This window comes from Cavia porcellus, unplaced genomic scaffold (assembly GCF_034190915.1).
Source record: "Cavia porcellus strain 051 isolate PalLab524CR breed Dunkin Hartley unplaced genomic scaffold, mCavPor4.1 scaffold_20, whole genome shotgun sequence".
Lineage (NCBI taxonomy): Eukaryota > Metazoa > Chordata > Mammalia > Rodentia > Caviidae > Cavia > Cavia porcellus.
In genome coordinates this window covers 20969552-20993370 of record NW_026947503.1, presented here as the reverse complement: position 1 = coordinate 20993370, position 23819 = coordinate 20969552, and the positions used below count along the sequence as shown (strand labels likewise).

Sequence of the window (23819 nt, the reverse complement as noted above, 5' to 3'; positions counted from 1 at the left end):
CTTCCACACAGGGTCTGTGTTCCTCGGTCCCTGAGTCAGGAGGGAAAGCAGTGTGACACTGAATCAATCCTTCCGCTTCCCAAAGCAGGCATCGTGGACTCCTTTCTGCCACTTCCCCCGCCACCAACCAGAAATACCGCGTGCTGTAGCCCTGTGCTGAAGCCCTGCTGCCTGTCCCCAGGGCAGTCTTAATTGCCTCCTCGTGTATTTATCCCACGGCTGCCACCATGGGGCTTGGGGCTGCATCTGGGAGGCAGGCAGGCAAACCTCAGAGCTGAAATGTTTGGCCTCATAAGATTTTGGAGGTAGTTTGATTTTATTTTTCAAGGTCCTTTATGTCTGAGTCTTACTATAATTATAGTGAAATTTGGAGCCATTCCCTGAAGCCAAATGACCTAAGTTGCTATCGTGATATTTCTGCCATGGTACATATCAAAATCATTTTCATGATTGATAGTTTTTTGATTCCTTAAAAGGTATTCCCTAAGGAATAGGAGAGACCATCAGGCATGTAAGAGGTCACAGCATAGGCTTCTGGGTCACTGTGAGTCCCGAGCTTTAGCTTGCAGTGAGATGGAGGCTGTGGAGGGAATTGGGGTACAAGGTGGTACTCTAGCTCAGTGATGAATCCTAGAAACAGATCCCCAAGTGAATGACAATGGAGCGTGACATATAGGGGGCAAATAATTCAGTGGGGATGCATCTGAGCTTGAACACACTCTATTTTGAATCCTAGCAGGTTAATAATAACCATTATGAGGTATAGCAGTAAAGAGACTATAAAAAATTTACCTACAGCGATTGGGTGGGGGGGTGTTTAAACATCCCAGCCGGAGTCCCCGTGACCAGGCTTCCAATTTATATGTAAAATTACAAGTAACCAAAATACCAGAATACATAAGCAGCCATCTTCACTGTGCAGCACCGTCCCCACGGGTGAGGGAGCACAGAAGTCGTGGGCTCCTCGCTGCTCTGTACTGGGAGTGAGTCAGTGTGAAAGAGGCCACATGGCGTGGGAGGGACTCTCCCTTCCCAGGCATGAGTGACAGGCATAGAAGGCTGGAGCAGCTCGGGTTTGTGTTAGTCAGGCAGCCCTGTGTTTTGCCAGCATTAGGAAAGAGACATTAAGCCTTGGAAAAGATTTCTAATCTTGCCTTTACAACTCCTTCCCCCAAGGTTACCTCTGATTTGGCCCAAGTTGGTGGAGTCTTTCCAAATTTGTTCTTGGCAGTGTGAATTTGGATTTGGAACAAGTAAGAAACTCGGTTGTCTGCAAAGAGGAATGAAGAGACAATGATCCTATGGGGAAAGATATTCATTAATTTTGTACTTGAGCATTTGTTATATGGCTGATACTCTTCAGTCTGCTCACCACCAGCCATCTGAGCAAGTTCCTTCATGCTTCTAAAGAGGCTGAAGGAAGACAAGGAAGCCAGGGCTGCAGCATAGTGCTTGGTACCTAATAGATGTTTCATAAGGATCAATTCTTCCTCGGTCCCCATTCAGGATAAATAGTGTCCGTGTCCAGCGATGGGAGAAAAGTGTTTCTCAGTGTCATTGCATAGACAGATGACTGTAGAGTGTTAGAGAATATGAGAATGTTCTGGCCTAACTTAGTCTTTGACATTAGCAGGCACACACATGCCACCAGATTCCAGGAGCATGGAATACCAGTGAATGAGAGCAAACCAAGGATATTAAGCAAATATCTTACCATAAATGTTGGGGAAGTTGAGGGTGCTGCTAAGTTTACTGTACGCTAGGAAAATCAGACAAAAATATCCATAGAATTTCAAGGAGATCAGAGCAGGAGAAAGGCCAGGGGACATGAGATCATGTACTATCAGGCTCTAACCAATTTAGAAGTGAAGGAAGTCTGTATGTTAAACCAAAATGATCAAGAGCGGTAATTTCTGCCCAAGAGCTGACAAGGGCCTTGAAGGTTAAGTAGGAACACACATTTGCTGGGAGAAATGCAGAGTCAGGGGATTGGAGTATTCTTCAGGTCAAGGATGCTAGAGAGAAACCAAAACAGTGGCTAAAGGTATTAGTGAGCAGGTGTGCAGGGCACTGTGAGCTCATTGAGGCGCTGGATTTCATCACAGTTTGTGATATTAACCCTGAGTGCCTAAGAGTTTGTCAAAAATGCAGGGTCCCAGACCCCACCCTAGACCTGCTGAATCAGAATCTGTGTTATAATATTTCCTTGTGACCCTGCACATTAAGGAAGCACTGGATTTTACCATGCGGGCCAGGAGCGTTCATAGGGAGGTGACAGATTTGAGAGACACTTTGAGAGCTGGTGGCCTTAGCACCTCTGCATGGAAGTGGCTGGTGGAAGGTGTCTGGCCTGCAGCAGCCCGGTGCACTCTGGGAAGATAAGCACAGAGTTCACTGATTTCCACTACAAAAAAGAGTAGAAAGCAATTCTCATCGCAAATAAATAAGAAACTTTAATTTAAAATCCAAGAAAAGAATTGAAAAAGGGAGAAAAGGCTTTCACACTGGGAGAATAAAGGGGCATTTACAGGAGCTGAAATTACATTGATTGATAATATAACGAATCAAAGCCATCTTAATTACTGTTTTTAGGAAACAGACCTTTGCACTGTCAACTGTAGTTGTTTTTTTGTTTGTTTTCTTTTGTTTTTTCACTCTTTATCCATCTGGAAGATAAAGAAACTTCCAATTAAAGTTTTAAGGTGATTTCTTCGCTCTTCTTTGACCCAAGTGTTTTCTTTTCAAGGAGCAAATATAATAAATGCATTGTGTGAAAATATCCAAGAAGATTAGACAAAATCAGTAGACTTTTGATAAATGCCTAAGTATATAACTTTATTTTAAAAATGAAAAAATAAAAATCAATACAGAATTTCAAAACAGTGCTTGACTTTTTAGTCATATATCTGGCATGAAAATGTTCAGGAGAAAAAATGCTGGTGGCCCCAGGAAAAAGCTACTTTCAAAGCATTGTAAAAATTTTGTTGTTTAAAGTTTTCTAAGTCAAAATGTGAATAGACTTTTAGTAGGCTATAACTACTCTATGTTTTTAAGATTTTTAAGAATCAAAGCTGACCTGCCAGATTTTTAACTGCGTGATACCTGTTCCAATAAATCTTTTGGAAAAATGATTACAATGATAAATTTTATATGTATTTCATCAAAATGAGTTTTTTGGTTTTGGAGGTTTTTGTTTTTATTTTTTTGGTACTGGGGATTGAACTCATGACCTCACGCTTGTCAGGATGCTTGTGCCATTGAGCTAAACCCCTGGCCAAATTAATAATTTTTAAGAAAAAAAATTGTGGTAGATTGTCTTAATCTGTTTTGGGTTGCTATAACAAATTGCCTGAGTAGGGCTGGGGATTTAGCTCGATGGTACAAGCACCTGCTTGGCAAGCATGAGATCATGAGGTTGATCCTCAGTACCAAAAAACAAGCAAAAATGAATTGCCTGAGACTGATCACTTTAGACAAGAAATGGTTTACTTGGCTTATGATTCTGGGGCTAGAACATCCAAACCAGCTAGCACGTCACTAGCATCTGGTGAGAGCACAGCTTGGTGAGTGGCATCACATAGAGCACGCCCAAGAGCTGCAAGTCTCAAGTGAGTTGAGATGCAGTCACATGGTGAGAGAGGAAACGAGATCCAGGAGAGGCCACACTTTTTAAAAAAAATTTATTTTTTATTTATTTTTGTCATTGTTATTGTTTTGAGACAAGGTTTTTGCTATGTAGTCCAAGCTGGCCTTAAACAAGGCAATCCTCCTGCTTCAGCCTCCTGGGTGCTAGGATTACAGACACCCAGGCTCACACACTCCTTCTTTCCTAACAACTTGCTTTCTTGAAAGGTAATCCACTCCTATGAGACCCAACCCCCTCCAAAGACCAACATCAATTGTTTTACAAGGGCAGTCATGACTCAGTCACCCCTCATTATACCCCTTCTTTCAATAGCATTACACTAGGAAATGAAGTCTCAAAATGAGTTTTGATGGGAACAAACCACATTTAAACTCTAGCACAAATGGGGTTTCTACCTAGTAATGAAAATAACATTAAAGGGCTTGTTATTTACGGCTTTATGGGATTATAGCAATGTCCCCTAAAACTCTAAATTCAATACCCACCTATCCTGCTTTTGTGGATACATATTCACTCATAATTTGCTCAAATCATGTAATCAGTGTGTGACCCTCCTCTTGCTGCATATAGTCATTTTGGCCTTTTTTGCTGTGTCATGATTAAGCAAGCCATGGGGAACACCCTCTCTGGGCCTTTGCAAATGCTTTTCATGCAATATTTCTCCTCCTGACCTATGCTATTAGGTTGATGCCACTTCTGTTCTATATCATAGTCAATGCTATCAGCAGCTAAAATCAAGACCTGTGAGCGGGGCCAGGCAAAATTGAATTTTCTCAGAAAAATAAACAAGGGACTTGAATAGTTATTTCCCCAAAGAAGATATACAAATGGCTAATACCAAAAAAAAAAAAATATGTTCAATATCATTACTCAGGCAATGCAAATTGAAACTATAAGAGATAACCACTTCCACCTATTAGGATGGCTATTATAAAAAGCAACAACAGAAAATAATATGTGTTATTGAGGATATGGAAAGACTGGAACCGTCGTGAATTGTGAAAAACAATTTGGAGAACCCTCGCAAAGCTAAGCAGACTTACCATATGATTTCTGAGATACAGACCCCAAAGAAATGAAAACAGGGATAGAAGCAAACATTTGTGTGCCAGCGTACACTGCAGCATCATTCACTGTGGCCAAAAGGTGGAAAGAACCCGAGGGTTCATCAAAAGGTAAATAAATAAAGCGACACAGCCACATACTGAAACGTTAGTTATAAAGACAAACGAAGTTCTGTACAGATAAATCTCAAAGACAGTACAGTAAGTGAAATAAGCCAGACACAGAAAGACAAATACCGCACGATTCCACTTACAGGTTAGGTCAGATGTACAGAGGCACGAGAACTGGGGTGGTCAGCGACTGGTAGGGGGGAGAAAAGTGCATTATTACTTAATGGTTTTAATGTCTGTCTGGGGTGAGGAAAATGTTCTGGAAATAAAAATAGTAGTTGTATAATCTTTTGAGTGTAGTGCCACTGAATTATACACTTAAAATAGTTAAAATGGCAAATTTTTATATGTATTTTATCACTATAAGTCTTTTCTTAACCTACCTGGAAAAAAAAGGCAAAAGATAAAGATTAAAAGAGCCGAATTTGATATCTCACAATGGGAAGCCCTTTCTTATCTCCCTGAAATGAGCAGCATTTTTTCTTTTTTACAAATTACCCTTTAATACTGTAGCTAATATCCCTTGAGAAAAGTAATAAATTTACATGATTAGACAACAGGTAAACAGAGGCACGCTCCAGAAATAGGCTGCTGCCAGTATGACCTGATGCAGGGTCCAGCCGCAGTGCTTTTAGCTGGATGAGCTGCACGTTGGCCCCTGCAGGTGTCACCCTCCCGAGTCACTGCTGCGCTGTCTGCTCAGGCCACCTCTTCCTGTCCACCCAGTCTGAGATCTAACCTAAGATTCTAGCTCTGGTTTGCCATTCTCATCCCAGCAGTCTTTACAATATGGTTTATGTTCACAGGGCTGCTGAAAGCCTTCCTTTTCTTCTGCAGTGGCCTGGCTGCTCTTTTCTGGAAGGTGTGAAGGGTCCTGGCCTTTCCCCACCCCAGGTCCGAGCCCAGCCTACCCTCGCGCCTTCCTGTGGCTGCCCCTGCACGCTTCTCCCCTCCCTCTGCCTACTCAAGCCCACTTCCTTCTTCCGCTCAGCTCCTGCCTCTGCCCTCACCTTCCTATTTTGTCTTGGGCACCTCTGAGGAGTCCTGCACCGCCAGCAAGGTACTCCTTTCTCTCATTCTGCTCCGAGCCCATCTGGAAGCCAAGGACGATTTCAGCACCAACGAGTCCTGGATTGTGTCCGCCCCATGTCTCATCACCCATCAGTGAGGACAGCTCGGCGGAACTTGATCTTTGCGATGTACTGGTTCTTGGACTGTTGTGCACAGCTTTATCTCTTACAGTTTGCTTTCCTCTCTTTTTCTGTGGCTGTGTCCCCAGTACAAAAAGCTTTGAGAAGGCAGAGTAGGCTTATCTTTCAGTTTTGCTCCAAGCCAAAAGCTTGCATAAGCAAATAAGAGCAGGTAGGGGTGACTTAATAGTGTGAGAATAGCAGAGAATTTAAGAGAGAGAGAATGGAGAGAATGCTGTCTTGTTGTTAGACCCTGGATTCCAACTTTATATTCTGGTTTATATAAGAAGAGATTTGTTCCATTAGCAGCTGACCAGCTAGGATAGATGTCTTCAAGCCAAAGCTTTGAATATTATTTTATCACTGGATACACATTCATAAAAGGCAATCCAGAATGCACTAAATCTCCTGGTAGCAGCCCCATTATAGTGTATGTGACAGTAACATGATTTGCTTTATAATCTTAAATAAAGTCAACATCTTTTCAAATGGTACTAACCACAAATATTTGGTTCTCACTTTGGCAGGAGAATTTTTTCAATAGCCACATGTCAAATGTATTTCTTTGAAATGTATTATTGTATTTTTAAACACTCGGGGAGTTTTCTGTTAAGCCCGCTAATATTCTTTATCTACTTCCATTATGCCTGTTCTACATCCCTAGCTGATATAACCTGGTGTTTGTAAGTTTCAGTAGACAGCATCTTTCACTAGTCTTTCAGCTTGGGTGAGCATATTGCAGGGAGTATGCCAGGTGATACATTGGGGTGCACAGATGATCCCCAAGTGCTATCCTTTATTCTCTTTGCAGTGTATATGTGTGTGCGTGCGTGCGTGTGTGTGTGTGTGTGTGTGTGTGTGTGTGTGGTGTTGGACATCTCAGGGCCTTGTGAATGCAAAACAAGCATCCTACCACTGAGCCACATCCCCAGCCCTTAAACAATCTGATATTGTTCAATTTTTGGTACCAGGATTCAAACTCAGGACCTCACACTTACCAGGCACGTGCTGTGCCACTGAGCTATGCCCCCCCCATCTTTAACTTATTACATGTCATTTTCATGTGTGCCTATGAAATGTTGTTCTGAAACTTGAAATGTACAATTTTGGCTTATACAAAAGAAAAATGAGTCTGATATTTTCTTTGTATTATCTATATGCTTATTTAAAATGAGACTATCTGGAAGGGCATTCAGTCATAACTCAATTAATGCCCTAGTTAACAGAAATCACCCACAGATAAAATCTGGCAGCAGCTTTATCAGCAGACATACTGAGTAAACCGTCTGCCTGCAGCCAGGCACAGCTTACACAACCAGCCAAACCCCAGACAGAAAAACCACAGAATAACTCAGAGCACTTGACACTTGACAGCGATGCCTCACGTTTCCTATCCCAACAAAAGGTACTTCTTTATGTGAAATCAAACATGCTTTTAAAACTATACTAACATCTCCCTCCCTAGCTGTACCACTGAAATATTCTGCCATTCAGTCTTTGTCGTGATCAGGTAAAAAGTAAAGAAGAATGGCATACTTAGAAAAATTGCTAGGCTTTTGGGTTTTTCTTTGAATATGCTGTTTCCCTTTAACATTTCTGGTGATACTTATCCCTTTTGCTCCTCAGGGGATGATTGGGTGTAAGCAACTTTTGCTTGCTAATTATGCTCCAGTATGCACATGAATATCTGATCACTTCTGTGGAATTCATACCAAACCACAGAAGGCATACTAGGATCACATCACTTACTTCTCCCAGAAACCTACTAGAAAGGTCGTTAGCTTCAAAACAAGGAAGTAGAACTTTCATGTTTATGGAACATGGCCATTTGTCAAAGCCAAATCATTTACATGACTTATTGCACATGATTCTCAGTGCAGTGGGTTGGGCACAGTTATCAGCCCCTTTGCACACATTTGGCTTTTATGAGGCCCCAAGGTTATAGAATTATAGACAGTTTTATTAAAGAAATGTCAAGTGTTCTCTGTCTAGTCCAAACTGGAAGCCCAGTTCTGAGAGTCGACTTAAGTAGGAAAAATCTCCATGTCCTGAAGCTCACCCTGGGCATGGAGGGCCTGGGCACGGAGGGCCTGGCCACGGCTCATCCCACCTTGACCCCTCCTCCAGCACACATATTCTGTGTGCTTAAACTTGACCTTAGTATTTAATTTTTCTCTCTCTCTCTCTCTCTTTTTTTTTTTTTATTGGTACCAGGGATCAAACTCACGACTGCCTGCTTGCAAGGCAGGCGCTTATGCTGCTGAGCTAAATCCCCAGCCCCTAATTTTTCTCTTTTTGTAGAGAAACCAGTTCTGTCTGACTTCTAAGCTGATAACTATTCGTGTACCATTTCCACTCCCCGTTCTGAATGTCTGATTGAAGAGAGTGGGATACTTTTGCTAGTATGGTGGGATACTTTTTTTCTGTTCACAGATACACAGCAGTGCGTGTTAAGAACAAGAACTGTAAAACCCAGACAGCTATATAGAGTAGAGGAGGGCATCTGGATGCTGCCAGAGGAAAGCAACTAAAATATGGGCCGACTTGAAATGGTCTCCCAGGGTACCCCAAATGAAGGGGTCTGTGTGTTGACTGCCTAATGGAACTGTCTGTGAGAGGGAGAAATTTAGACCTCTGTGGTCCGTCATCTCAACTGACGGGGAAAAAAAAGACATTCAAAGAAATGGACAAGAAACGAGCCTTTGTTTACAGGTTATTCTGATCTTTAAATGCTATTGCTTCTTTGTTTGTTGTTTGCTTACAACTGAAAACAAAATACTTCAAAGACAAATACGTTTTTAGTGTGAGACCATCATAGTAAGGAGCACTGGTGCTTTATTTGTATTATATTTTGGGTAAGATGAGTCCCAGTAGTGATTTTTGTTAAGGATATTTTTTCCTAAGGTACCAGGAGTATTAAGTGAAGTATTATTTTCATATTTAATACTTTTTCCCTTAACAAAAACCACACTGTTCAGTTCTGCTGTAACATTCAGAAATTTGATATGATCCTTCCTGAAGTTATGGTCAAATTCTCAAATATAGTCAAGGGTGACATTTTATAAAATGAAACCTATGGAAAATCCCTCATTTGTTCTTCTGGGTGAGGTTTTCTTTTTTTTTTTTTTCCTCTTGACAGAACAGGCCAAGCCCTTTTCTGCTTTTTTGTCAGTGTGAATTTTCAGTAGAGCAAGAAAGTAATTTTAGTATCCATAATGATTTTCCCTACAGTTGGCTCATTAGCAGCATGAAAAATAGATGTTTAAGTCAACTTTTTCTACAGGATTCTAAATATAGATCCACTCTGCTCTGTGGCAGAAATGCTTATGATTTTTCAGAAGTATGCTCAACATGAGCTTTGCATGGGGAAGCAAATCCCCAGAGCTTTATAAAAAAAGATATTTATTTACAATTTATTATATCTTTCTTCCCTCTCAAAGCCTTGCACAGACTGTGAACATGCTTATTTTAGAAAAATCTGTCAGCCGTTAAGAAAATACTAATCTGTATGCCCTGAAACAAACGTACACATGACACATTAAAGAGAGGCAGAAGAATTCAAATGTATCATTTTTCCATCTTTATTTCATGTTTCGATATAGCAGGAAATTTGTACGTGAACAAGATACTTGCTGTAAATAAACTCTTAATATTCCTTACTAATCCAGAGGGATCTATTAATCACTTTTGTGTTTCTGTGACAAAATAATTGAAAATATCAACTTAAAGGAGAAAAGAAGGTATATTTCAGCTCTCAGTTTCAGAGGTTTTCATCCAAATCCTGCTAACTCCATTGCGCTTATGCCTGTGGTGAGGCAGAAATACCATGTGGGAGGGCGTGGCAGAGAAGGCTGCTCACCTGCTGCAGCCAGGAAACAGAAAGGGACAGAGCCTGAGAGGACAGGGCCTAGCACCAGATATGGTCCCCAAGGTCATGGCCCAGCAGCCCGCCCCACACCAGGGCAGCCAGCAGTGAGCTGGTGGACATCAGAACTAGGAATCTTACAGGCAAAAAGAGGGATCAGAATGGGCAAGACAGGGATTCATCACCTCCTAATAATGCCATCAGGTTATGTGCTCATCAGTGGATTGATCTCCTATAGTGATTTTAAAGCCACATGGTCCAATCATTTCCCAAAATGCCCAGCGACTGGTAGCCAAATCTTTAATTCATGAGACATTACGAATCTAAATGATAATAAGAGATCTGTTAGGAAAAAACACAAAGCAGGTTAGTTAGTATAAATTCTGTGGACTCAATAGGAGGTTTGTAATTTACTGATTAAAAACTATAGTAAGACCTTTTCAGCACTGTTGTCTAGTTTTTACAAGACTTCTTAGCACCATACATCAATTAGGTTCATCCAAATGCAAGCACTATAGACTTCCTCCTTGCTGGCCACCAAGGGAACTATTATAAAGAAGTCTCCCAAATGGATCCCATCTCATTTCCCTTGTAGTTCCACAAGGATGCGCGCACACACACACACCTGACAGCTTGGGTACCTATGGGGAAGGGTGGCTGGGGGATGGGTGGGAGAGAGAATTTTCCCCAAACTGGCCTTTTCAATCTTGCATCATATGATTATACATATTTCCTATCCACAAATAAAAAGTCTCAAAGTTTTATTTGCTTCACGAAGACAACTATGGTTCAAAAATTTTGATTCCACTATTTTAAAAAAGTGTATCTTAAAAATGAGCTAAGAAAAAAACCTAGGTGACTATAAGTTTGTGCATCTCAATTTAGTCATCTCAGGCTTCCTATTGTACCTCTTGGAGAAAGAAAAGCAACTGTAGGTCCCTCCCTCTCTTACTGAATTAGCCGAACACCTGAAGCCTTCATCCTACAGAGCCCATTCCCTGGGGATCCCTTCGGTACCACTTTTTTTTTTAACCTTCCGAGAATGGCTATGATTAAAATAGCCACTACCTTATGAAAGAGTTGCTGGCTCAGACCGGACACTTTAACCAGGAAAAGCCGCAGCCAAGTTAGGGGGCTCCTGTCTCCCCCGCCCCTATAGATTTACCTGTAACCCTATACCCCCATCCCTAGGAACCTGTTTCTGGCGCTAAACGTGTGCCAATGAAATACCTGTGCATCTCTAATGGCCTTAGGGCTCTGCCCTAAGCTTAGGCTATTTATATTCCCCCACGCCACGTGTCCGAGAGAGAGATCGCCAGATTCCAGCGGCCAGTGCGCCAGTCTTCTCTCCCCGTGTTCCCGGAATAAAGGCCTCCTTTGTCTTACACTCCTCAACTTTTGGAAGCATCTTTTATCCTTTCAAGATAATCCTATCACCTTATAATCAGGGAGCATGGCCTTGGAAAATGGAGTCAGGCCCTCAATTCCAGGCAGTTGGAGAGCAAGGTACACCTCACTACTCTTCCCAGCTGCTGGAGGGCAGGGCAGTCAGTGGTAGGCTGGTGGACATCAGAATTGGGGATCCTACAGGCAAAATGAGGGGTCAGAATGGGCAAGGCAGGGACCCAGATGTCTGCCTGAAGAACATGTATTCATTCACAGCAAGGTGGTATTCAGAGGGTGTGCCTGACCGGCTGGCCATGCAAAGGGAGATGGGCCTAAGGAGATTCAGTAGAGAACAGGCAGAGAAAAACTGGATTTTCTGGTTGTTAGTGATGGGGACTGCTCTGCAGGGAGCAAGCCAGGGAGCCTGCACTGGGGTAGAAGTGAGGGTCAGACAGCAGCACAAAGGAAGGGGCTTCATATTCTATGTGGACTCTGAGACCTGCAGCATCCTCTAAGGAGGGTTCTGCCCCCAGGACAGGGTCTCAGCATGTGCAGGGAAAGTTGAAGACAAGACCCATGAAGTAAAAGGACAGGGACACGAAAAGCACACCTCACCTTCTCCTGGGTGTGGGAGCATCTCTAAGAATTTTCCAGATTTTACAGTATTTACTGAATTTCCTTAAGAATACGTGTGAATGGATGCTCCTTTGAAGTTGTATATATTGCTGGCGTGAATAGCTAAAAGTACACTTCGAAGTGTAATACGCAACTAGAGAATAAAATAGATTTCTGCTTAAGCTCTTCCTTAAATAAGATTAAAATCATAATTTTCTGCTTCGCCACCACAAATTTTCCCAGTGGCAAAATTTCTGCTCTTCCTTAAAAAATTGGTAATCCTATAGCTATGTCAAGTTGACATGTCATTTTGGAAGTGACAGAAATATCCTGGAACTATAGCAGTGGTGATTACACAAATGTGTGACTATATTAAACGCAGGCACAATTTAAAAGGCTAAATTTTATAGTATGTGAATTATATCTCAATTTTCTTGAAAAAAAGATGTATCTACATATAAAGACATAAAGAGGCAGAAGCTGAGGAGGGAGAAATGGGTTTGAATAAATAATCTGTGAAACTCATTTAACAGTTAAAACACCTTGTCACTTTGGAAGCCAGCGATTCCTTGCTTTTGGGAGGAGGTGAAGTCCAGACTAAGCGCTGGATGGATTGAATGAATCACGGCCACACTCTGGCTTGTGCGAGCAAACTGTCCCCTTGTTCAGTCAGCTGGTACTCAACATGCACCAGACTTGGGGCCCAGGACATGGCTGGAGGTGTCTGACAATGCTCCTTAGTGGCTGCTTCAGTTCTTAGCAAATTCCCCTAAAAAGTACCTTTCTGCAAGTCACACAGACAGAGTATGTGCTTATCTTACAGGCACCGTGCAACTTTCTTAATGGGTCAGAAACAGTAGATGACTTTGTCATCTAACTAAGGCCCCCACACACATTTCTCCTGTTTGCCTGGACATCGGCCCGCAGCAGCATTCGCCTAGCCTTGGTTAGATGAAGTCTAGTGTCTGTGGAGAGTGAAAGTGAGTCCCAGGAGGCAAGTCCACGTACAACTCTGGCACGTGTTGCTCCAGCAACCCAGTGCGACCTTCTTATTCCCCTCAAAGTCACTGTGTTCCAGCCTTCACTTGCCTGCCCAGGGTGAAGGCAGAGACCCATCCCCTCAACCCCACTCCACTAGTCTTGGGTTTCCTGAGTTGATGCTTTCTTTGTAAGATTTTCCTCCATAACTGAAGTGTTTTGGGCCTGTCTGGCTTCTTCCAAGCTGTATTATTTTGACACGTTCCTGCCAACTCTCTAATACATAGATAAAACCCCCTTCACCGTGACCAGCCTCTGAGTGCCTCTGTTCCCACCTCCCCTCAGCTGATGTCAGCCCTCAGCCATCTGATGGTCTCCTAGAGCCTCCAGCCAGCCGGAAGGCCAGAAGGAAGGGCAGAACTCACTGCCCTTCTGTGAACTGTTGACTGTGCGATATTCTCGCCCCTCCCCCTCACTTGCTGTTTTCCTTATCTGGTCCATTGCTTTATTTCCCATAAAGCTGAGCTCACTGTCTAGGTCCATAAGAAGACCTTCCTGGCTTTTCTGCTGAGATCAATCCACTGGCTCTGTAGTACCCCCCGCCTGGTGTGTGTTTGCTGTGCTACGCTAAATCCTTGAAGAACAGGTCTGGGGCTTCCTATCTGCAGACCCAGTGGAGAACTCAAGTAACTGTGCTCCCACCGAAGCACAGTCTGTTCGGCTGAGCCCAGTATTCAGTTTCTGTCTTGCATTTCTAAGACAACTGCTTGGCATCAGCAGTGTTTATTGGTGTTGTCGTTTTTCATACAGTGAGAAAGCTGCTGAGAAAAATAACTTTACTGCTACCACCTGTAAGACTGTCTGATGATTCTATGAGACTTGGTGGTTTTATTCACTATACCAAGATGGGCAGATTCAGAGATTAGTATTTATATTAGAATCATACTGTTTTGGATCAGAAAGGAAACAGAAACTCAAAATGACTAAGCAGCTTATTCAGAGTCCCTCGGGCAGTAGCTGGCTGGGACTTAGCTCGTGAAAACTTCCTGTAATACCTTGCTGTCCTGACTTATTAAAATTCTCTCCCTGTTTAACATGTTTGAAAGTGAGCAGTATTAAATATCTTTTACAATTCAGAAATAGTTTATAGGACCAAAGTTGCCCTCCCAGGTATAAACACAGAAAGGGACCCCATTATGCTCCGGAGGTATTGTAACCAGATACCATGGGACCCCAGAGAATGTCCACCGTCTGACCCCGGAGAAGTGAGTCTACGTTAGTATGTGGCTTGTGTAAAGCAGTTTTCAACTTTTTGTGTACAGTTTGCACATTTCCTTTAATCTACCATTTCACCATGTGCATCACTGAAATGTTTTATAAATGTTTAGGTAGATATTGTGCCTGGTGCTAAAGGTTGGTCTTCTACATTCTCAGGCTGTGATAGGGAGGGGACAGTTTTGGAAGTGATCTTATGAGCAGCTTATGGTGTTTTCTTATACTTTTTACAAGTGCAATTGAGTGATTCACATTTCATGTTACCCAAAGAAGAGCTTGTGCATAATGTCTTTCTCTTGTCTATTTCTGTTTCAGGTGACCTTCCAGGTCACTCCTCCGTGTGTTACTGACAGGCAATACAAGCATGCTGGGCGGTGCTGCAACAAATGCGAACCAGGTAGGCTTGCTCCTGAGCATCTGCCAGTGTCCTCCAAGGTGGGGAGACACTTCTGCTGGTGGATATTTTGTTCTGTCCTATTAGATGAAGAAAGAAATTGGATAGACTTTTCATGGTAGTAGCAGGAATAATGTCTCTCATTTGGAAAACAAAAACCTTTTCCTCCACACAAAAAAGTCACCTAAAAATCAAAAGGAGTTTCAGAAACTGGCATTTAATTTATGATGAAACCCAATTTTCCAAAACATTATTTCTTGAGAAGGCAAGATTTTCAAAATCATATTTTAGCACTTTAGACTCAAACTCTCACAATGTGAAATGCAGCTCTTATTTCAGATTATTTTCACAGTCCTTTTATTTTGGAATAACCACACTGGAATTCTTAGCACAGAATTGCCAAAGCCTTGGTAGGCCTTTTCCTGCCTTGCCCGCCACGGGGCAGGAGGGGAGCTGACCACCAGTTCTGCCAGGGTGTAGCCAAGTGTTTCTGCAGGCCTTGTGAGGTCCTCATTCTCTCATTGCTCTGGAGGAGGGTGGGGAAGGTGGGTTACGTTAGGAACAAGACCCTTTGGAGGTTTCAGTTACAAAATATTTCTTGAGGTGTAGAACCAATATCCAATGATTTTAAGTGGGTGTGTTGTGCGTGCCCGTGCATGCGGGCGTGCATGCATTTTGGTCAAACTAATTTAACCATGAGCCCATCATGTTTGTAGAATACAAAAAGTTAACTATGCAGAGTAGGGTTGAGGGGACTTTGGAGACGGCAAGATGGAGGGGGTAATGAAGTTCCTTTTGCTTAGCCCTCTAATTCCCTGAGTGGGTTCTAGGGAACTCCTCACGTTCCTTAAAACTCAGCTTAAATCCATAGTTCCACTCCACAGCCAGCAGACTTTGGGGGGTAGGAAGGCAGTTGGTCTTTTATTTAGATAAACTAAGAAGCTTCTGTGACCACATTGTTAGGCACACCAAATCCAGGATGGGATATCTTAGCCAGTCAGGGAGCCTGCACAGCCTGGGTACCTCATTCATCTCATACATCACGTTGCCTTTGCTTGTGGGGGGAAGTTTCTGGGGTTATGGTCACATAAACTGGACCAGTAAATTGACTTTTTCTTCATTTCTATTTATTTAATACTGGGGACTGAAGCCAGAGTCCTCTGAGCTATACTTCACGAGTGTATTTTTTATTGCTGTTTTGCATTTGATGAGTGCATTTTTGGTTATCGTTTTGTGTTGCATTCTTGTCATTTTGTTTTCATTGGCGCATTTTCCCCTTCCAATTTAAGGAAAGTACATGTCTTCTAAATGCACTACTACCTCTGACAGTGTGTGTTTGCCCTGTGGCCCCGATGAATACTTGGATACCTGGAATGAAGAAGATAAGTGTTTGCTGCATAAAGTTTGTGACACAGGTGGGTTAGTCTCTTCCATGTGTCAGTGGCATGTGTAGAAACTCAGTATCCATCTTTTGTCTCATCTGTTGTTTCTCTGACCTGTTCTTTATAAATATTTTTAATACAGCCAGTTCCTTTGAATGGCCTGGGAAGGAATTATGACCATGGTTTTGGATCTTCTATGCCCAGGATTTTTAAAAAATTACATTTAGGACTTTTGTTTAGAATGTGTTTATGTTGCAGTGTAATCACGAACACATCACACATTTGATAGAATGTCCCCACCATATTGGTATGTGTTGCCGCATTTAATCTTCTTGAGCCCCGTGAGGTAGTCATGCTTGTCCCATTTCACACATGCAAAAACTAAAACATAAACGGTTAAATGACTTCTCCAGTACTATCTGATGAGGAACAGGACTCAAAACCAATTCTGACTTAAAAACCTTTTTCCTAAACTACAAACTTTCTGTGGCCTCGACAACATGTTGCAGGGCTGCCTTGCCAGACTCACCTTGGGCATTTCTGCCATGAACTGTAATCACACCTTTCTCCACAGATGCCTGACTGCCTTTACTGGTGCATTTTATTTAGTGACCTTAGCTGGAGTGCTTATGTGATTTTTTTGCTACTGAACCAGTCCTCATTGTGGTCTTTCTGAACTACTTGGTCCCTGAACAAAGCCAGGGAATAAGTATTTTTCAAACTACAATTTTTCTAATGTGTTAAAGATGGCTGGATATTTCTGGCTGGAGAAGGTAGCATGGAAACTTCACTGAGCAGAAGCATCTGATTAAGTCTTTTTTATTTCCTACTGCTTAGTAATGACCTTGAATCATCGCTGTCTTTTGGAAATAAAGATTCATTCTGTCTACTGCCAAAGTTGATTAAAGCTTGAAACGGGGTGCCTTACAGTACTTTGGAAAATGTCAACAAATTCAACACCCTATAGTCTTACATTTACTTACATTTGAATAGGATACTGGAAGCCCTTGGATTTTTCTGGAGAAGTGCCATGTATTCATCAGGTTTTCATGTGCTATGTATGTTTCATTGGCATTGCTGCAGAGCTGACTTGGGCTTTGGGTCTGGACACAGGAGGGAATGGGCACTTCCTCAGGTTCACCACGCTTGGGTCTAAAAAGAACAGAAATAAGAAATGCTCTCTCTCTATCGACTATAACTTTGGACAATAAAGAAGGGAACAGATTTCTGATTTGTTTTCTCTACCCCTGAAATTCCTAAATGTATTTGGGAATGTAAAGTGAGAGGGCTATTTGGACAATCCAGCTAAGACAGAGTTCTATGCAGGTACAAGATCTGTTTTCAATCATGTTACAGATTTGTATTGTGTTTGTGCATGTGCACAGCTGATTCTCCTTATTCACAGTAGTTACATTCTATAAAGAAACCACAAATATCGAACTAGCAAATCCTGAACCATTGTTCTCAAGGAAAGTAAAACGTTAGGTACTGGTGATACCATTTTCATCAGCCAATCAACATACAGCCTTGTTATTTGTGCTAACATTGCACCATGGCAAGCATCACCATAACTCACACTGATAAGTTTACCACATACAGGTGTTTTCTCCATAAAGTGTCTCCCAACTTTCTGCACTTAGAACACTAAATGACACTTAAGCATGATGTTTGGGTCCATCTTACACAAGGAAATCCCACAGAAAGCATACAAATGGAGGAAATGTGGCACTGGATAGGCTCTGGGAAGGACATTTGCATATAGTGTGAGAGCTTGTCCAGCCTCAGCAAGGAACCTGCCTGCAGAGTGACTTCACATTTACATGGTTTTTCATGTGTCCATAATGATTGTGAAAATGTCTACAATACAAAATTTCTTCACAAAGAAATTTTAGCAGGTCGGTGAATTCACAAATATGAGTCTGTGAGTAATGAAGATCTGTGCACAAGTGTGTGTGTATGTGTGTTAAATAGCATCGATTAAATTCCCGTGTACCACTATTACAGAAAAACTGAAAGTGGTCAGATTTGACATAGGCAAACAAGTATTTTGCTAATGTCTTACGATAAAAGAGAAACATGCTATCCTAAGTGTTTGGAGGAGAGACTCATTCTCCCTGTCCACCTGTGCTTTCTCTGCTTATCTAACTTTCTTGGGACCCTTCAGGATGTCAAGATGAGTCCAAATCGCCAGAAGCCCTGTTGTTTCAGGTCGAAAGAAGCCTCAGAGTTAAGATTGGAAACGTTTAAATTTAATAAAATTCAGGAAGCTGTGCAGTTTGACTAGCTTGCATTTACTAAAGTAGAGATCACACACTCCTGGGTCCTTAATCTTCCTACTAGCACGAAAATTAACTTTTTGCAATGCTCACAAAACTCAAAACTCTTAGAGAAAAAAAAAAAAAAAGTCGCTGGTGTTTTTGTTCTAACACAGGAAGAGCCAGGAGGAACTTGGGAGTTCCTTAAAGCAAGCCTGCTGAGTGAGTCATTCTGCAGGCCAGCCAGTTTGCTCTGTCCTGGCGTTTTGGGGCTGGATGTTGCGCAGCCGCACGTGGTGGACAGTGTGTCTGTGCTTTCTCCACCTTGGTGGCCACTGACCTGTGTTATGTCTCCTGCAGGCAAGGCCCTGGTGGCGGTGGATCCTGGCAACCGCACGGCCCCGCGGCGCTGCGCCTGCACGGCTGGGTATCACTGGAGCCAGGACTGCGAGTGCTGCCGGCGCAATTCGGAGTGCGGGCCTGGCTTTGGCGCTCAGCACCCCTGTACGGTTGTGTGTCTGTGCGTGTGCGTGTGCATGTGTGTGTGCACGCGCGTGTTCTGCAGTCTGCTCCCACAGTGGAAAATCAGAGCTCAGCGAACCTCCGGGCAGTTTGTATTTGTGGCATCGTTAAGCAGGCCATGGTGACCCCTTGGTGATCCTAGCACTCTGGGAGGATGGCAAGGTGAAGCCCAGCCTGGGTAATTTAGCAACTTAGTGACACTTTGTTTCCAAAAAAAAAAAGAAAAAAGGAGGAGTAAGCCCCGGGAATGTAGCTCCTTTGGGTAGGTGGAGATCATTCATGCTTCCGGGAGCCAGATGACAGTAGAGGAACCTGGGGGTGGAGACCCTTGATTTTCCACAAGAGATGGGCGCAGGCAAGACCCGAGGAAGAATCACTGGCTAGGGTTGTCTGAAGGGACTGTGAGCTGTGACCTGCATTCCTTTGTCACATGGCTGGGGCACTCGGGCTGCACAAACAGCAGTAAACCCTAGGATGCTCAGGGTAGCACAGGGATCCTTCCGGGTGTTTTGTTTTTTTAAAGACAGTCTCCCTATGTACATAGCCCAGGCCACTCTCGATCTTTTGATCTTTCTGCCTCAGTCTCTCCAGTGCTTAGATTTCAAGGCTACATCACCACTCTCAGCGCTTGCTCCCCGCCCCCCCCTCTCCTTTTTTAATTGTGCACCTGCTTAGAAAAGGAAAAACAAACAAAAAACCTGCACCTCATTTGACATCTACAGTTTTTTATTACCCGTTTAAAGAGTTACTAAGGACTTAGTTATCAGGGAATTAAAACTGCAGTGAACACATTTAAAAATAGTCATCGGACTCTAAACACCATAGCAATTTGATGCCCAGCACCATCCACTTTAAAATGTACTATTTTTCACTCACGAGCTTTATGGAGTTTCTCTCCTTTTAATTTGTATCACTCCATCATCCTCACAAGATTTTATCCCAAAATACGTTTATGCTTGGAGGGATTTTATATTATCATAGTCCATTATATATTTTAAAAGGCACCTATGTAAAATCTCAGTTTTAAAAAATTTACCGAAACAAATTTCTCAGGGTTAAAATCAGCTTTTTTTCTGGAGTAAATTGCCATTATATATGTTATTACAGTTTGTCACAGATGAATATACTTTGCTATATTATAATCTTAAAAGTTTTTAAAAGTCATAGAGTGAAATTTTTCTTATTATTCATAGTTGAATGCTGCTCATTGTTTAAATGCAAAAGGATTCAACATCAGTTTTTTTTCTTCTTTGTGTTGTCATATAAGAGAGAAACCTGTTACTAGTGTGTCCCCCAGTTACTCCAGTACCCATAATCACATAGTGATATGACCTCAGAAGTCATTTTCATGATCTGTCTTGTGATAACTCAATTGTGCCTTTCAGTTTTGTTTTAAGTAAAGAAGCAGAAATCTTTTTGTTATGGGGAAGTGACTCCCAACCTGTTAAATGTCAGATTTTCATTTGTACACCCTCTGAGTTTGTGTCTATTGAAAACCAAAGGACAAGAGAGGCTAAGAATAGGAGAAGTTTGTCAAGACAAAGCTCCTGAGAGACAGGAGGATTCTAAGTGGGTGGCTGCCAAGACTGGTTTTATACAAGGGTATTTTATACAGCAAAACCACATCTTGGGTAACTCTGGGTCAAACTATGATCAACCTACAGGATTACAAGTATAGTCACTTAGCAAATAATGATTCAATAGGGAAATTAGGTACATAGGAAGGATATACAATGTACATCACTAACTTTAGCTTATCTGTTACTTCTGAGGTAGAAAGATCAAAGGCATTCTGAGAAGGGATGGGAGTAAGGAGCAGAGTGTTCTGGTCACCCACCTACACACCTAATACCTTAGCTAGGCTCGCTGGGCTGGGTGGCCCTGAGTACAGTACAATCTCAAGCTGCTGTCTATCTCGAGGGAGCTTTCAGTTCTAGATCTCTGCCGTTTTTTCTCTAGGCACAATTTTGAAGTGTCTCATCTTATCACCCGGCCCCCCTCTGACTTTTAATTGCTATCTAACTTACCTGCCTAAAATACTCTCAACTTGACAGAAGTATTTCTTAGAGTCATCTGCTTTCCTTATTTCTAGAAAGTGTAACAAAACAGTGTTTTCAAGATGTAACAAAAGGGTAGTTATGCCTGTTAACCTTTCACTTAGAGATACCTTGGTTTAAGCCAAAATATTTGGACAGAGTCAAGAGAATTAAACTGTTACTAATTTCAATTCGTGTGGAAGAAAATATCACAGAATCTAACTGGCCTGGTCAATCCTTATCAACTGTCATATGCATTGACATGCCTTCTTATGGGAAAGGCTACCTTGGTTTTTAAATTATTAAACCTCTCTGGCACAGCCAGCTCCCCCTGAATTCTGATTCTAAGACAGACAAAGTACAGAGCCTTTCCACAAGTTTCTCATCTGTATGAGGCAAAGTGCTGCTGCCTTCAGGGTTTCTGAAGATGCCCTTCTTGCTTGGCACCTTTGCGGATGATGCATTCTTTGATAAGTAGGTGACAGAGGACTCCAGATGCATGAGTGAGAATTCACTCCTGCCCAACTCTGCAGTCCATTTGCACTCCAAACAACTCGAATCTGGTCCCAACTGCCCTCTTTCTATGGCACACTTTTGACCTTAGAGAACAGGAAAAGCTGGACTGTGAATGCAGGAGCTTCGTCACCAGCATCTCCATTGTCATTCTGTTTGGCACCATAGCAAGATTTGGAGTGCATAAGAAGTGTGCCTTCTTTTTAGGTGGTGGGAGCAGGACTGTAAAAGGGAGGAAGGAAGGAAAGCCTGCAAGATGCTTCTAAGTGGATCAGTGCCACCCAAGTTGCATGGAAGTCAAATGTATGGAAATGAATGCCCTTAATTCCTTACATGCCTGGTAGCCCCTTGGAAATTCTCTGTTTTTAAGCCTTCTCAAGCTAGATTGTGTTCATTTTTTAGAAAGCTGTTTGATTTGATGCAAGTTATTCAATATTAACTGGCTTTTGTTAATATAATTTCAAGGCAAATCACATTGCCAGATCGAGAGGCAGGTACCTCTCTGACTGATTCTGAGCAGCAGAGAGTCAGGACCAGAGCTGGCCTGGACCTGGGCCTCAGATGCTGGTGGTAGTGGCCTGACATGGAGCCAATTACCTTTCTGAATGCAATTCGTTTACTCACTGTGGACATCAGAAGTGCTTGCTAGGCCTAAGCTAGAGCGAGAGGCCATTGGTGGGGAGGGATGGTTAGGGATGGGGACAAGCAGCAGAGAGGGCAGCACCTGTGAACATCATCCCGGCTGATCTCTAAGTGTCTTTGCTTGTTTTTCTTTGTTTGGTCTGTTGTCTTTTTGACAGTGCAGCTCAACATGGACACCGTGTGCAAGCCTTGCCTTACAGGCTACTTCTCAGATGCCTTTTCTTCCACTGACAAATGCAAACCCTGGACAAAGTAAGTAACAACAAAGTAGCCAAAAGAGTTAGTGTTTTTGAGCAACTCGACCCCTGATGTCTCATCTGGGTTGAAAACAAGCTGATTCCATTGGGGTAGGCTTCCTCTTAGGAAAACATGCATCAGTTCAGTGTGGGGAAAATAAACTGGTCAACCCAGTTCTTCAACCTGATGTGTGACAGGGACATTGTGTTACTTATTAAATTCAGTAGTCTACCAGCACTAGGAGGCTGAGGCAGGAGGATCATTGCAAGTTCAAGACCAGCTTGGGCTACAAGGTAGGCTCAAGGCCAGCCTAAACTGCATGGCAACACCCTGTTTGAAAAAGACAAAAAAAGTCAATGGTTTGTAACTTAATGTTGTATATTTTGGTTTATTTTTTTCTAAAATTATTTGGTTGAAAATGACTTATGACTTGTTTTTGGTGATGCTGGGGATCAAATCCAGGGGGCAAGTACCCCACTACTGAGTTACACCCCCAGCCCAATATATGACGTTTCTATCATTCGCTTACTATTCCTACTTTTCCTAATTTCCCAACATCACTGTTTTATTTACCCAGAGTTTGTATGTCTGCACTACGTATGTGCACAGAAAAGCTTCCTGTATGTTGATGCCTTCTGGATCTTTGTGGCTTTTTAAAGCAACATAAAATTTCAGTGTAGAAGTACACCATACTTTATTTAATAAATTTCTGGATACTCATTTAAATTGTTCCCTGTCTCTTGCAGTAATGCATAATTTTGCAGTGAATAATCTCCTGTAGAGGTTAATTGTCTCTTATTCAAAATGCTTGGGACCAAAAATATTTCAGGTTTCAAATTTCTTTGAGATTTTGGAATATTTTCATATGCATATTGAGGTAGAAGACTGCCCAAGTTTAAGCACAGAATTCATTTTGCTTCATATACATATTATATACATAGCAAGAAGGTAATTTTGTATGTTATTTTAAATTATATTTGTGAGTAAAACAAAGTTTCATAGTGTCAGGGTTTCTAATTATGGGGTCATGATGGTACTCAAAAAGTTTCATATTTTGAAGCATTTTGGATATTAGGGTTTTTTTTAGTTTAGGGATAATTAACCTGTTTATGTAATGACACACTTATATGAGTTTATCTATTGTGAAATTCCCCATATAATGATTCTTTCAGTTCCCAATATATTCTTATCAAATGCTGATTTTCTGATCTGTGTGTCCAATTTTATGTTGAAAATATATTCTGTATTTTTCACCTTCAAAAAAGGATTCGTCAAAAGCTCACCATTTAGCCATGGTAACTGAAGCGTTTAGAATCTGCTTTACTGCACTCTCACTTACCGTGGTCTCTGCAGCTCTAAAGGGTTTCCTAAGAGATTCCTCCACTTTTGTGACGTTCCGAATCCCCTCTAGACTCAAATGTCCAAGAAGACACGGGCCCCCTTCCCGAAGGACCTGGCAACCTATCCATAGTATAGTAGAACTTCTTTGTTTTTAAAACAAGAACATTAAACCAAAGCAGTGAACTATTCTTCCTCCACAGCTGTACTGTTCTCGGAAAGAGGGAAGAACATCGTGGGACAGAGAAATCAGACGCGGTTTGCAGTTCTTCGCTGCCATCTAGAAAACTGCCGCGGGGTATGCTTGACCCCGGCCTCCTGGCTGATAGATGTGCCCAGTATGGTCAGCTGTCTGGTTGTCTCAGGAATT

General features: G+C 42.1%; 1 protein-coding gene across 3 annotated transcripts in view; it reads left to right on the top strand.

The window, feature by feature from the left end:
* The window catches only part of Tnfrsf11a (TNF receptor superfamily member 11a), a 58052-nt gene that overhangs the window by 8308 nt on the left and 25925 nt on the right, over positions 1 to 23819 (top strand). Inside the window, exons 2-6 of one of the 3 annotated variants that reach the window (XM_063231523.1) lie at positions 14446 to 14527; positions 15814 to 15939; positions 18522 to 18665; positions 22038 to 22126; positions 23653 to 23747. In XM_063231523.1, coding sequence (XP_063087593.1) covers positions 14495 to 14527; positions 15814 to 15939; positions 18522 to 18665; positions 22038 to 22126; positions 23653 to 23747 — 487 coding nt within the window. In that variant the 5' untranslated portion in view covers positions 14446 to 14494. Of the gene's footprint in view, positions 1 to 14445; positions 14528 to 15813; positions 15940 to 18521; positions 18666 to 22032; positions 22127 to 23652; positions 23748 to 23819 lie in introns of all 3 variants that reach the window. The other 2 variants (XM_063231525.1, XM_063231524.1) reach the window with 2 other exon arrangements.